This window comes from Rhea americana, unplaced genomic scaffold (assembly GCF_003343005.1).
Source record: "Rhea americana isolate MKP2758 unplaced genomic scaffold, rheAme1 scaffold_2, whole genome shotgun sequence".
Taxonomy (NCBI): Eukaryota; Metazoa; Chordata; class Aves; order Rheiformes; family Rheidae; genus Rhea; species Rhea americana.
The window spans coordinates 129,455-145,009 of NW_028186149.1; the positions used below are offsets into that span (position 1 = coordinate 129,455).

The 15,555-nt window shown below is 36.5% G+C and overlaps 1 protein-coding gene across 5 annotated transcripts in view; it reads left to right on the plus strand.

The window, feature by feature from the left end:
- The first annotated feature begins 197 nt into the window (after positions 1-197).
- The window catches only part of NRG4 (neuregulin 4), a 42,362-nt gene continuing 27,004 nt past the window's right edge, over positions 198-15,555 (plus strand). Inside the window, exons 1-4 of one of the 5 annotated variants that reach the window (XM_085303228.1) lie at positions 198-417; positions 931-1,061; positions 10,134-10,213; positions 11,370-11,437. In XM_085303228.1, coding sequence (XP_085159354.1) covers positions 11,428-11,437 — 10 coding nt within the window. In that variant the 5' untranslated portion in view covers positions 198-417; positions 931-1,061; positions 10,134-10,213; positions 11,370-11,427. Of the gene's footprint in view, positions 418-930; positions 1,062-10,133; positions 10,214-11,355; positions 11,438-15,555 lie in introns of those variants that run through there. The other 4 variants (XM_085303231.1, XM_085303229.1, XM_085303232.1 and 1 more) reach the window with 4 other exon arrangements.

The following is a 15,555-nucleotide window of genomic DNA, read 5'->3' on the forward strand; positions in this document are numbered from 1 at the left end:
GAGGCGGTTTAAAGGGGGCGCGCGCGCGCGTGTGCTCGCCCCGCGTCACGTGACCCGCGCCGAGCCAATGGCGGCGGCGGACGGCGGGCGCCGTAGTACTACGGGCTGGGGACGGAGAGGAGCGGGCGGGCGAGCGGGCGGGGCGGCTCCCCCTGAGGCGACACCGCCCCCTCCCCCCACCCCGCGCGGGGCGAGGCCGTTGGTGCCTGAGGCGACGCCGCGCCCGCGCCCTCCGGCCCCGAGGTCTGCGCATGGCGCCTGTTTTTTTACGGCCCCCCAGGATTACATAAACGCCCGCCGGGCAGCAGCTGCAGGATTACACGGGGCGGATTAGAGAGCGCCTTGATTCAGCAGATTGTCCTGGGCATGTCCGGGAAAGATTACACCAGCAGAGTTCAGAATACCCGTTTGCTGGGGGTAAGCTGTGGTCTGAGTAGAACAAATTAACCCGATACAAAATTAAATGAAAAAAAAAAAAGGCAAGTCAAAAGCATAAATTGGAGAACACGTTTGAAGTGGGCAATTTTTTTTAATCTAGTTTTGACATTTCTCTATGCCAGCTGCCAGTCATTTAAGTAATACTGATTTATTTTATTAAATGTCCATGTGCTAAACTGGCTCCTTGTATACCAGCTAGTAATATGGATGTTTTTGACTTCTGATTTTTGGATCTGTGATTACCGATATTTGAGAGAGAGCTGTCATTCCAGTAGACACTAGCTCTAATTTTGAGCTATGAATAAAAACCACTTGTATAGTGAGAACCTTGAAATTGTATTACGTTTCCAGTTATTTCTTAAAGTAAGAGAGTTTTGGGGCAAAGCTTAGGGAGCAAAAGTGCCATAAAGAAATCAGTGAGAAAGCAGAAAGAACAATGTTTTTATACAAGTTTTACAATGATCTTTAATGCAACTTTCTTTTAAAATTTAGTAATTTCTCTCACATGAGCTCAAGACAGAATCTTAATCTCAAAACTACAAATATGTAGCATGTCTACGAATAGAGACATTTGACGGACTTGCAGGAACCTCAACTAAAACGTAGTTTTGCCAGCTTCTAAGGTAAGCATGTTAATAAAGGGATTAATATCATTTTAAGGACAACAAATGTGCTCTTAACTTCCTGATTTAGCAGCTGCTTGTGCACCACATGTGAAATGGACTCGTTGGAGCAAACGCACATGGACGAGCAAACAATATATGTATATGAATTTCAAACAAGATACTAATTTGTAGCCTTGTATACATAATCTCTATTAACCAAAATAAAATTAAATACTTCTAGGGTGCAATAACTAACCACTCAAGTAGTAGCCAATTTTTGTTTTCATTTATAGAGCTTTTAGAAATTACGTGAGCGTAAGAGTTGCAGACTGTAATTTAATGTGTATTAGATGTGCATTTGATATTCTAGAGGATCACAAGTTTAGAACACTTGTATTGCTGCAAGTTTAACTTGTGACAGGTACCATGCATATGGTTTATGGGCACTCATTTTGTGTATTTTTAATTTGGAGTATAGAACTGCAAAGTCTGAGGTTTGTTCCTATTTAGTGATTTCTATACAGTGATTTTTAGAAATTTGGAGAAGTGTTAAGGCTACAGATCAAACTCATTTTAATTTGATACAAATTAACATGTTAGATGTTAAACAGTTACACAAAAGAAAGATTCCATCTGTGAAAAACACCACTAGAAATCATTAATGAAGATGATTGAAGATTTTACTATGTGAAGGTTTAGGTAGTTCAGTTATGTGGAAAACATGGTAAACTTTTTTTCTGAAGTCTACAATGCTGTAGCATACAGGAACAATTTCATTATATGCCCCTTCCCATAGTGGATGGATAAAACTTAAAAAAAAAAAAAAAAAAAAATCAGATGTAAAAATTCTGCAAATGTTTATTAGTCAAGTATTTAGATGTTCAATTTCATTTGCATTTTGATTTGTTCTTTTTGTTATTTCAATGACACTCAAAACGTTGAAATAAGGAAGTTTTCAAATAAATGAAGAGTATCTTGTTTTTGTTGTTTTGAAGGATGTAACAGCTTGCTCTCTGGCTAACTAGGGTATAGCTAGACAAGCCCAAACATGTTAGTACATTAATATCAATTACATAGAACTAGCAGGAATATGAAAAAGGTATAAATATCTCATACAATAGAACTGTAGATTCAGATGTGAATTTATAATTGAATGCACACTCCTTATAAAATTTTAGAAATTGAAAGCTTTATTTTAAATTGTGATTTCGATATTATGATAATCTTTTTATGCCTAATATAGCCTTTATATGACTGGTGATCTCTATGATAATGATAATAATACCTAATACTTTCACAGATCTCACAGAGTTCAAGTACTGCCTATCAATGTGTTTAAATAGATATATACATACACATTTAGTTCCCTTTTAACAAGTCTTCAGGACTCCTTTTAACTAGTCTTCAGGGTTTTCCTGGCCTTTGGTGACAATAAAAGACAGTATTTCAGCCAAAGGAAACCATACATTATTCAAAATACAGTGTTCAGACATACTTTGTCCTTCCTGATGTTACTTACAAAAAGAATGTAGTTGTTCCTGCTGTGGCTTCTACAGCAAATATTCATCATATGCCCATGTTAGATCTGCAAAAGTTGTATCTGGAGTATAATTCCTTTATAAAGCATTATTTTTAATGATAACAAGTCCAGATCAAATTGAAAGCTCCATAAGGAAGAGCAAAGTTGGTCACTTTTTTAGTTACAATACTGCTTTCACTACTAGTGAATACTGCACAGGTGATGAGACTTTAAATAAACAAATTCCCGTAACTGAGATCTATACTGCACCTGTCTTCCCTCTCCTTCCGAAATTCAGAGTTTCTGTTCTGAGCTGGAAACAACTGAGAAACAAATAAGATTAAGGACCTTGGTTTTGCAGCGCTACTCTGTATTAACCTGGGAGGACACATGAATGTACAGTGCAGTTCTATAGAACAAAACTTTTGAGGACAAAAGTGAAGCTGAGAGTTGTCCTTTTTCCCCGATCTTAAGAAAGCTGAGACTTTTGACGTAACTTCTGAAGCAAACTCAGATTTGCCAGTGGAATTTAGAAACCCATGGCAGTACTCTGTGGAGAAATAAGACAGTAGTTGTAGGCATATTTAAAAGCACAGTCAATTTATGCTGCTTTTAATCTTATCTGAATTAATAAGAGATCAGTGGGTTGAATCTGTTGCAACCTGTTATTGTAAGGAGGGAAAATAGGTGGTTTTGATTGGCAGGACATGTATTATTTATATAATAAGATTAAAAGCAGAATAAATGTGAAAGTAGAATATTTTCCTTAGCTGACTTAGGAATGGTATAGAACTTTACCAGTTATATTTGTAACGGAAATTCTGTATATAATGACTAGCATTAAAAAAAAGAAGAAAAATACTTGAAATGGCTACCAGCTATTACATTCTCTGTGGCCATTCAATGAAACACTTAAACCTATTTAAATTTATGCTTATGTAAAACACTCAAATGCATTTGTGATGTTTGCCGCTCTTTTCTAGATTTTAACCCTTTCCCCCTTTCACTGTATGCTATGCAGAGCTACAAGTAGACCAGTAGAGGCATTGAGGCAGCTCTGTACACTATGTTTGATTTTATATTTTTATTTTTGTTTACATGTATGTAAACTGAAGTTTTCTTCGATGTTAATTTTTGCAAAGATTATGATAAACTCCTAAGATTAGAATTACCTCTTTGTACCTTAAAGAAGGGAACTATGTGTATATGATCAATAGAACATAGCCCTGCAGTATTGTAAAGATACATTATTGAAATAATGTTGTAGAAACATTTCATTTATCCAACATAGTGCACTTAACTTCATGCTAAAGCATATGGAAATGTAATATGCCCTCATGTTCATGAAAATGTGTGGTAGGTTAGCTAGTCTATCCATTAGAAGTTTGATATTTGTAGCTTACAGCATGACTAAAACACATTTGTTTTAGTCATGAATTGCCATCAAAGTTTTCCTGCTCACCTTTAACTTTGATTCATTGCTGTTTCTCTTGCTGAAATGCCAGAGTTAACCTTGACCAGACTTCTGCTCTACCAGAAACAATAGCAGGTATTGTGTTAAGTTCATCTACCCCTGTCAGTTTCCTCTGTGTCTGCCTTCAAGGCTCCATGCAGCATGTTTTTATTCAGAGCAGTTCATCTTTGATCATTGTATCCATATTCTTCATTAGTTCTTCACTTTTAGATTATATTTTTCTTTGTTCTTCTTTTTGACAGTGATTACTTCTTTGTGGGCAAGTGGACTAGAAACAGTCTCTGGCAATATGGTGACAGATGCTACTTAATTTAAGTATTACTTTCACATTATAGCGTAACAACAATGTCATCATTTGCTCCACAGTAGCAGCTGAGTGTTGCTGGAGAACAAATAAATAAATAAATAAATAAATCTAAAARTGACATAGAGACATTACTTCATTTAACAGTCCAATAAATTATTACAGGACATATTCAGATAAATAAACAACAAATTAAGTTATTTCAGGGCATCTAGCTTGTGTGTGCCACTTTCCACATTTGCTCCATCTGTTCATGTGTCAGTAACAGTCTTGACATATGTTAACTTTTTTTTAAATGCAAAATGACTGGTGCTGAATCCAAAATACCTGTATGTTTGTTTCTTCTTATCTCTTCCTCTTTCCCCTCTCTAAAATGCCACAAATATGAAGTATCAAAAGAGATAGGATTTGAAGGCTGTTGTCCATCTTTTTACAGGTATTACTACAGCAAATTCCTTCTGCTAGTAACAACTGAGAGTGGGATTGTCACTTTAAAACAGTCTCATGACAAACATTTATCAGTGGTATCTGTATGTATGCTAAGTATATTAGTATAAGAAAGCAAAGAAAGTCCTTTACTACTACTTATTACAGACAACAGTGTGTTACCTCATTAAAAGTGTGGAATAATCCAGGTTGGAAAGAAGGTCTCTAGTCCAGCCTCCTACTGAAAGCAAGGTCAGCTGTAAGATCAGACCAAGTTTTTCAGGGCTTTTCCCAGGCTGGTCTCAAAAGCCTCTGAGGGTAGAGGCTGCACAGCCTCCCTGGGCAAACTGTTCCAGGGCATGATTGTCCCAAGGAACAAGCTGTTCCTGACATCCTGTCTGAACCCCTCTTGTTTCAATTTGAGTTTGTGCTTTCCTTTCCTGCTGCCATGCATCGCTGTGACGAGCCTGGCTCTGCCTCCGACTCCCTCCTAATAGGTAGTGGAAGGCCAGTTCCTCCCAAATCATTTCTCCTCTGGGCTGAAGAAGTCCGGTTCTCTTGACCTCCCTTCATAGGTCAAGTGCTCCAGCCCCGACTGTCTTGTGGTGACGCTTCGCTGAACTCGCTTCAGTTTATCCACATCTTTCTTGTCCTGGGGGGCCCAAAACTGGACATGGTGTTGCAGATGGGGCCTAACGAACGCTGAGCAGAGGGGGACAGTCACTCCCCTTGCCCCACAGCTGCACTCCTGTTCATGCAGGTCAGGATGCTGGTGGCTGTCTTTGCTGCCAGGGCTCAGGTGCAGCTTGCTATCTGCCAAGACCCCCAGGACCTTTTCAGTAGAGCTGCCCCTAGCTGGTCAGTCCCAAGCCTGTAGTGTTGTAAGGGGTTATTCCTTCCCAAGTGCAAGACTCCACATTTGCACCCAATTAATATCATAAGGCTCCTGATGACCCGTCCTCCAGCTTGTCTAGGTTCTCCGGAAAGGCAGCTTTGCCCTCAAGCATGTTGGCTTTTCCCTCCAGTTAGGTGTCATCTGCAAACTATCTGAGAATGCTTATTCCAGCTTTTTCTCTGCCAGCCAGCATTTGAGAATACAAAAATTGCTACACCTGAGCAAAGTATTTCCTTTTAACAGTCTAAGACTGGGCATAGTATCCTGGAATAATTCACAATTCAGTGTGAAGACGTACTACAGTGAGACACAGACAAATATTTTCTCTCTTAAATAATGATTTCTTTTAATGCTGTCTGCATAGTGTTGATTATTATTTGAAAGATTGAGGTAAACAAGAGTTGAACTCCGCAGTACCTGATACCACAGTCCCACTTGCACTGAAAAACAGCTACTGAATTTACTGGAAATGAGAAAGATTGTTGACTAACAATATAAATTATTGGAAGTTTTGCCTAAAAAAGGGTTACTGTTTCTCACAGAAAAATCTGGTAGTGTAAGATTTTCATAGTTGTCACTTGTTCTTTCCAAATACTGGTTTTCAGAAGTGACAATGATCTTCTTCCAAGGAGAAGTGCCTTACATGTTTTAGAGGGTTATTTATAGAAAACAAATCTCTCATTTATAATATCAGCATTATATATAGATTATATAGTTATATCATGCTGCTATACATACAAGCGTATTATGTTATATACATTATATACCTTGTTAATAAAAGTTATCATTAGTGTGTTCTGCATGTGTGTAATAGGAAATTAACTACATTAGAAAAAATCTAGTACATACAACTTGTTTAAACTTGTATTAAAATATGTATCACCTGTTTGCCCACTTAAAAGATTTATGCATAGCTAATGTAAACCTAAAAGCAGCTAGTAGCTAGACTCAACTCCTAAGGTACTCCCATATTAAGACTTCAGCTGATATAGATCAGAGCAGGTTAAACATTATTGCCATGCTTCTGAAGGGATTTTATGGGCAAAAAAAAGAGGAGGAAAAATAATGTTCTTTTACAGCCACCAGCAGCTTACTCCCCTTTGATCTTCTTGCACTCAGATCACAAACATCACAATAAGGATTCTACATTGAAAGAAAAACAGTATTGTGTGCAGCTCATGAGACTAGGAATTGGTGAACATTTGAGCTTTCTGATGATGGCAGTAGTGGTATTCAGCTCATTAACTGGGCAAGCTGCTGCAGAGGCTTTCACAGCTGTACTGTGGCCACTTTGAGAAAAAAGCCCAAACTACTCAAATATACTGTAAACTTTGTAGAAAACTTATAGAACCCAGTGTTTGGCTGGGTTATTACTTAATTATTGTTAGGTCCTACCTTCAAAGCCTTTTACAGTTTGGCTCTTTCATGGAAGTATGTTAGAGAAGTGGAAAGACAAGAACAGTGGCAATCACTGTTTCCACTGGAAACTCCCTTCTTCCTTATATGCTCTTCCTTATAAAGCACAAAATGAGCTACCCAATTAGGACAATAATCTCTCCTCTTTCAAGCAGCTTGAGGTGCATTTTACTCTAATGCTGATGGAAGACTACTATCTGCTTGATAGATAGCAGGGACATAGCTGAAAATTAAGTTTAATTAGCCTATTGGTGGATAGTCCAATTCCTGAAAATCCTATCCTCTATTTTTTCAGTACATAAATAGTTGAGTTCCATATGGAGGCAGAATGAGATTTTTACCTCTTTAAGTCTTAAAAAAAAATTTAGGAAGTCATAATGCAGTAAAAGCCAATTGTTGAACAAAGTTGTTGGGTACAACCTAATTTAAATGAACAACAAACAGTGTATTTTTGAAGTAACCATGTAATTGTAGTGAACTTATTTTGGGGGAGAGCTTATGTGGACATTAACTAAGACTGTTCAGATAGCAAAGAACCACAAATAAAAACAAGTATTTGTTCAGTGCATTCTTTTTATCTGCCTGTGCTCATTAAGACCTCTAGTTATCATCTTGGAGATGCTGCGTCTCATGGATGCTTAGCATAGCTCACCATTAGAGGTACAAAATAAATAAGTGACAGAAAGGATTCACTGTTAAAGGTATGTGGGGAGTAATGCATATGGGTTCCTTTAAACATAAATCTAATAAGTCTTTTTTTTTCCAGCCTCCAATACAGCCATATAGTTAGCACATATTTCTGCTAAAGAACTGAATTCATTGCCTACCTTCAATGCAGTTTTGTGTCTCAGGGAGTCCTTGATCTGCCCAGAAGTCCACTAGCAGTTCCCACAATCAAGAAAAACAAAACAAACAAGAAAGAAAAAAACTTTCCCCTAATACTGAAGTGCCCAAGAAGCACTAAAATATATGAATTTGCCTGTGTAGCTCACTTTAACCTATGGTTTCTCCACCCCAGTAACCTGTTATTTCCATCATACTTGTGGCATTCTGCAGAACACACATATATACATAGGGTTCATGCTTCATAGGCCCAGTTCAGCAAAGTACTTGAACATACTGTTAACTTAGTGATCTAAATAGGACTAGGATATGGCTAATCCTAAACATACGATTTAAATCCTTTTCTGAACTGATGCCCTTTTTAACAGATCCAGAATATGAAGATAAAGAAGCACAGAACTTTCAAGTAGTTGAAAAGGCTGAAGTAGTATCACTGCAGTGTGCATAGATGACAATTTTAATATACATACTGTAATCTTTAAAGCAATGTAAGCAATAGAGGATCTTACCGAGACCGTATTTGCTGAAGATCGGCTAAACTTTGGATAGACATCTGAAATTCTTTCAAAGTAAACTGACAGAGTAAGACAATTATATTTTCAATTTAATATTAAAATATTCTTAAACTTGATACAGAAAGTAATCTTTCAAAACAGCTCCCAAGATAACGCAACAAATATTTGAGCATGTATAGAGTTTCATTCCTAAATTCTGTGGGCATATATTACAGCTATGTCTTAAGGTAAGACACTGAGTGTGGAAAATGTTGGGTAGATGCACAAATGATCCCTTGTATTGCACGTGCTCATTCAGTGTTCAGATGCAAACAAAATAGATAGAGCAACAATTTATACTATACACTTTCTTTTTCCTTCCAATATATCAACATAGTTTTCTAATGAGGTAGAGTGCAGTTTATTCTTTTTATGATTCTGATCTGTTATACATATTTAAACTTCTAATAAGAGCGAAAAACTCCAGAGAAAGACCTTTACATATAAATACATGACTGCCTAATGATTTACTTACCGATCGTTTTAAAAAACTGTTATCTGCAACATCTCTTCTAAACGTTATCTTTAAGCCCAAATTGCAATACTTATTATCAGAACTTAAACACAGAATAGAATTATGCATATACACGTGCATCCCCTTGGATTGTTTTTAGGAAGTATTTGCCCTTCTGTGTTGGAACACACACACCCAGCTTCCTTCCCGCCACTATTTCTTTTGAGTATATGGGCAAATTAAAGTTTGGGGGGGGAAAAAAACAAAACTGACCACACAGTAATTCCATAGCCTTCCTCTTCTTGTTCTCTGTAGTCAGTTTATAGTTTGTATAGTTTACCAGCTCCCCCCAGGGAGTTTCCTGCTGGATCAATGGTTTTAATCATCTCATTAAAAGCTTCAACATACAATAGTAGCAGCACCAGAGAGATGGAGGGGTGCATACTTGGCCATGAGATGAAGGAAAGGACTTATGCAATCTGCTTTTGGCAGCAGCAAAATCCAGTTATTTTGGCAGTTTGAGGGACCACAACCTATTTAAATCTGGTAAAGTCTGAAATTTAGGTTATATATTCTATTTATATACTATTATATATATATTCTATTCTCTATTTTAAGAGCTATTAGATATTATGTAGTTTTGTGGCACATTCTAAAAAAAAAAGTGAATTTAAAAGGACTGTTTACTCTAATAAAATAGATCTTATAGGCTGCAGCCAAAAAGCTGATTATGATGCAGTTTATATAAATTACATTACATGAATATTTTGCATTCAGGTATAAATTGCAGTACAGGTAATTCTAGAAAAATATGCACATGGTTCTGTGAGTATAATGGGGTGTTACCCTAGTCCATACTTGGACTCTGTGTGTGTGTTTGTTGCAACCTCACCCACATTGCACTATATTATCCTGTAAATTTGAAGCTTTAGCAGTATGTTAGAATCCAGATCTTGGCTGCTGAAAATACACACCTCCAGAATGATTTATTTATTGAGGAGAAAATAAACAAAACCTCCAAGATTTTACTTCTGTATTGAATCATGTTGGTTTGTTTCTTCATGCCACATGCTATTTCAATTGTGCTTGGTTGTGTACACAAAGTAAGCAAAGTTGCGTATCTGTGAGACAGCCCAAAAGCAGGACAGCCTTTGGGTGGGGACCTTGCTGTTACAGCCTGGAATCACAGGGAACTGCCATTTCAGATTTTCTTGTATGGACAGGACACAGAGAACTAGAGAAGCCATTTAAGGTCCCATGGAAAACAGAACAGTCTGCTTATACAGTAAGTACAAGTATTTAAGTTTTTGAAATGGGCATCTGCAGGAAGTTTCTTTTGTACTATTAAAGACTGAAGTACTAATAAAGATTGAAGACAATTATTTCTAGTAAAGTCGATTACTTTTATTTGATCATTTGATGGTCAAATATCATTTAATTGAGAAAGAACTCTCAGATAGATGGTACAGGGAGAATAAATACTCCATCTATTTCTAAAGGTGAGAAATAAGGCTTCTTTTACTGCTCTGCATTTCTCCATTTCTTCCAAAATAGGACAGTTTGCCTAAATATTTTTAAGTTTTAAGAACAGCATGTACCTTTTTAAATATAATTAAGAAATAAAAAAGCAAACATTGAGAAGTACCTGTTCAGTGTTCAGTGACTTATTTGCTTTTGTAAACCTTGGCTGCACAACTGAATACCATACAAGTAAACAACAATATAGTGATGGTATATAGTTAGAGAGTTGGCCTGTCCACAGGATAAATTTCTTTTTGTCTTTGTCAAGTGAAGATTGATTTCTGTCCAGAGTTCCTATTCCATATTTTTAAAATAATTGTCCAAGTCTAGACATTGCTGGGTTCTGTTAAGTTCTCTGGTAAGGCTAGATTACTAATTTCACCTGACGTCCAGACACAATAAACACTCAAGTGAAACAAGCACGCTCTCTCCAAGAAATTATAAATCAGGATCTTATTTGCAAAATACAAAAATTCTACTGTCAAGATCTTACCCGAGTGTATAATTATGTCAGTCTAAAGACTGGCTCATTATATGCACCAATTTTCAAGGCACAAATGATAATTTAATAAGCTAGCCAGAAATAAAATGTAGATTTTGTGAAGCATGAGGTATTACAATTCTGAACAGCAGTTTTTCAAGACTTTCATCTTTTAAACATGTCTTAGTGTGAATTTGTTTTTAATCTATAGCAGTGCTCTTAAAGGTTCGCTGAACTTGACTGTACACTTGAATGTTTGCCATTAGCTGTGAATTAATGAAACTTACATGTAGTGTAACAGTATATTGCTGTAAAAGTACAAGTGCCTTAACAGCAACACTGAAAGATGCATTCATATACCTATTTAGTCAGAACAGAGGTTAGGGAGGAAAACAACAGTATTAATAAAGACATGCTAAATTTAAATGTTTGTCTTCAGGTGCTGTTTTAGAAGAATAGCCTCTGACACCAAGAATAAAAGTTGTTGTCAGAATAATATGCGAACAGGTAATTTCTTTCAAGTCTTTTTGCTCAGAGTGTACGTGTGCATGTGTGTGTATGTGTATGGAGAATTCATTAAAATTACACTGATTTCAACAGTTGCTGCTGGGAACATCACAGCTGCTCCACAGAGCCATCTTCGCTTACTAGCCAACAAACTAATGCTCACCAGTCATTGCTACAAGGAAAGTTTGCTTTGGTCAGCCCTAATATCTCAGCTTTTGGGACTGATTAGCATACAGTCCAAAGTTGCTTGTAAGTCAGGAAGCATTTGTCAACATCCCCCCTCGCCTTTTTTTGTTTTAGTAGACTTCAAGCTTAGGCAGTCTATAGTAGTTTAGCCTCTGGACAAGGCTAGACAGCTGAGTCAACATATGGATTATCGGGACCAGTTTGGTGCTCTGGGTGTTAAGGTGGTGTTGAACATTTGTTTGTTTGTTTTCTTTTTAAAGAAAGGACACTCAGGTTACAAAAGTTTAACTGGGAACAGACAAAATAGTATAGGGGCAGGGTTTTGTGCATATCCTCAAAAAGAATACTTGAAAAATCAGGTCTGCTATTAACTCTGCCAATTTAACTATTTGTAGTCTAAAGTTATCAGGAAAAATCTTGTTTCATTCCCCAGGTGACCCTACAATCAGCATGCATGCGTGCACACACACACAAAAGTTAAAATAGCATTTAATCTCTCAAATAGAAGGATATATCAAGATATAGATATACATGATGTAAAACAGCATTTCTACAGCAGTATTAATTTAAAGGTTATATCTTTTTTTTTACATTACCCATTGTCACTTGACTTGCTAAACTTTTCTATCTTGATTATATTAGTCAGTGTAGTATACATTTAACTTTCTAATCTAAAAATGCAATTGTATGCTTAAAGTGATTTATTAACTCATGAAAAAACATAACACGTTCTCTCTAAATCAATACAGATTTTCCTATCAAACAGGCCTAATGAATCAAAATAAAAACAGAGATAGCAGTTCTGCTTATGCATACTTATCCTGACAGCAGATTAGAGCACCTACAACACAAGCTTTACTCTGAAGAGTTAGGCTTCCCTAATACTAATGCAATTGAGGTTTTCCTTGTATTGAACCCCTTCTGATACTCCATTATGTTCTTCAGTGTCATTGACAAGGAATTTAAGGGATAAACTGTTGCTTTCATACACTCCTATAAATAGAGCTATAGCTTTCAGATTTGATCTAGGCTACTGTGTTTAAGTAAAACAAGTATGGATTACAGTAATAGTGTTGAACAATACCAAAACCTACTACTAATTAGTAATTAATAAATTGCTTTTAGTGTTACATCTTGAATTTTCTTTTTCTCCCTCTCTTTCATAAGTGTGTGGTGTATTCTTTACTGTGGCACTCCAGTACTTTTAATAAGTAGTAGCAAGTGATTAATGCTCAGAACAGAATTACTGAAAAGCACAGTTGGGTAGGTGATGGGGTACCTGACCTACATGAACATACAGAGGTTTCCTCAAATATCCCATTATTGGTAAAATTAATGTTATCATTTTTGCTTAGGATTGGAAAGATGCCCACCTCTAGAAAGAAATAGCATACAGCCCAGAGAAATTGTCTGTAATTACAGTCTAAAGGGCTTTGAAGGCTTCCTATGCACTTTTTGTTCTCTTTCTCACCTTTTCCTAATAGGCCTAAGCCAGAGTGTCTGAAGCATTTTGCAGAATAGATAAATGTCTAGTTGGACTGCAGGGCTGATCCTTAAATGCAAATCACACCGTAATTGAGAGAGATTCTTGCGTATTTCAGAACATTTGTGAGCATGACTGAGGCATCTAGTTTTCTTTGATACTATACTGCTGTTCCAGTGTGAGACAGGGAGCCAGGCCTACTACTGCATAAAGATGAAGAAAATGTGTAGAACCATACAGGAGGAGTTTAGAGGAGTTAACATGTTCATGTGAATATTCATGAAAATTTCTCTGAAGCCTTTCCACGATCTGCTTAAAGGCATGTTTCTGTGGGGCCTACCTTCCACTGGCTGGCCCTTCCATCTGGTAGAATTTTAACAACATTTAACTCCCTCAGATATTCAAGGGAGTTGGGAGAATATCAGTGTTGAGAGACTTACCATGTTTACCTCTTCTCTCTTGCTTCTTAAAATTGGACAGAAATCCTGATACACTGTGTATTCCATATCCTCTCTTTTAATTTAGTGAAGGACAAGGCCTTCAATCTAACACATTGTTACAGAAGTTTCATTGTATTTGAATAGACTAGAATTAAATAATTTATAGTTCTTGTATTAAAAGCATGCTTGTTTTTTTCTGTTGCCATTTTACTCCTATTGAAAATATATTGTTACCCATAGAAAATAATTTTAAGAAACTTAATAGTGAACTTGCAGCAAATGATTTGCCAGGAGGTAAGTACATAAAGCTTTAGAGTTAAAATAAATTTCCATTTAACTTTTAACAGGGTAGGGCTGAACAGTTTTCTGTTGTGCCACATCCTGTGCCAGTGCACCAAGGTCAAATGAGAACAGTCTTTCCAGCCTTGATTCCACCCTCTAGCTCCCTTAATTCAACTACACATGTGCAAAGAGGTCTTTTTGAATCCTAGTACTTTGATAACATGGATATGAAGCTGAATTCCTATTGAACTCTGGTATAGCTGCCTTGGTCTTATAAGTGATAGAACTTCCTAGAATGCTCCTATGTCAACATGCCATTGTGGAAATGCAGGAATGTACAAGAAGCCTGGGAGAGTGGAGTGACTAGAGATGATCCAGTTGATAACAGGAGGCACAACATATCTGTTGCACAGGGTTAAGAGTGGCTAAGCTTTCCAAGTACCCTGAAAAGTGTCATATCTACCTTACCCACAGAGCCTATAGAAGCTCCCTCTCACGTAGGATGTCTTACAGCCACACTTCCTCACATTATCTTTAAGAAGGAAAGAGAACACCAACTTTTTTCCCTGAAGAAAAAAATAATTTTTTAAATTACTGTTTAAAAACAATAAAAAATAAGAATTTCTTTTAAATGCTATTTTGTACAGAGTACATCATCTATACATAGTGAGACAGCTGAAATCTTATTTTCAGAACTTCCAGAATAAATAACAGCATAAACAACACCTAAGGTGTGAGGTAACACATAATTCTCAGGCTTGTGATGTCAGAAGACTGTTCTATTTTTCTTTTGACTGAGTTTAATAAGATTGGTTATTGGTTTAATTAAATTAATTACTGGTTTAATAAGATTGAATATAAAATATATATATATACTGACATATTAAACATACCATGAATATATGCAGTCCAACTTCCAAATTTAGACAGCTTTCTAAGATAGTGAAATTTTGCATTTAGATATACTATTTAAGCATAAAATGGACAATTGCTTTATAAATGCAAACATCAGAATCCTGGGCTAGATGTTTTATTAAAATGCCTTATTGGATTTAACATTAACAACTCAGAGAAGCAGCATATTGGAAAAAACACCCACAAACTTGTTGGAAATTACATTGTAACAGGCAGTTTTCTGCATCAGTGACACTTAACAGGCTAGGTTCTCAGTTGATTGGGACAAAACTGGAGGTGTCCAATTGGGCAATTATCCCCTTCCTGATACAGCCTAAAGCACTCTCAGAATGCCCTGGTCCACAGCTGGGAATATCGTGGGATTAGCTCTACTGACTCTGATTCTCTCACAGAAGCTAGCTAAGCTAAAGACAGTCTGTGCCACGGGAACAGTACAAACCAGACTTCATATAGGTAAGCATGTGAATCAATGTACTCGGTATGCTCTGTGGTCATGAAAGAGAGAATGTAGTGGAGAATTCAACAGTTCCTCTCATTACCAAAAAAAAAAAATAAAAAAAAAAAAAAAAAAAAAAAAAAAAAAAAAAAAAAAAAAAAAAAAAAGTTTACATTTACTCATATAATTTCAGTGCTTGATATCTGGTATGGTGATATGGTGATACATCTGTGATTTTTTTTAATACATACATATAAAACAATTCTGTAAGATAGACAGTATATCCTATATATATTCTATATAGGAGGGGCAGAAAGGTACAAAAGCCACACATTTCTCTTTTATTGCTTGGGGCAGTGAGACAAAACCGTTCACA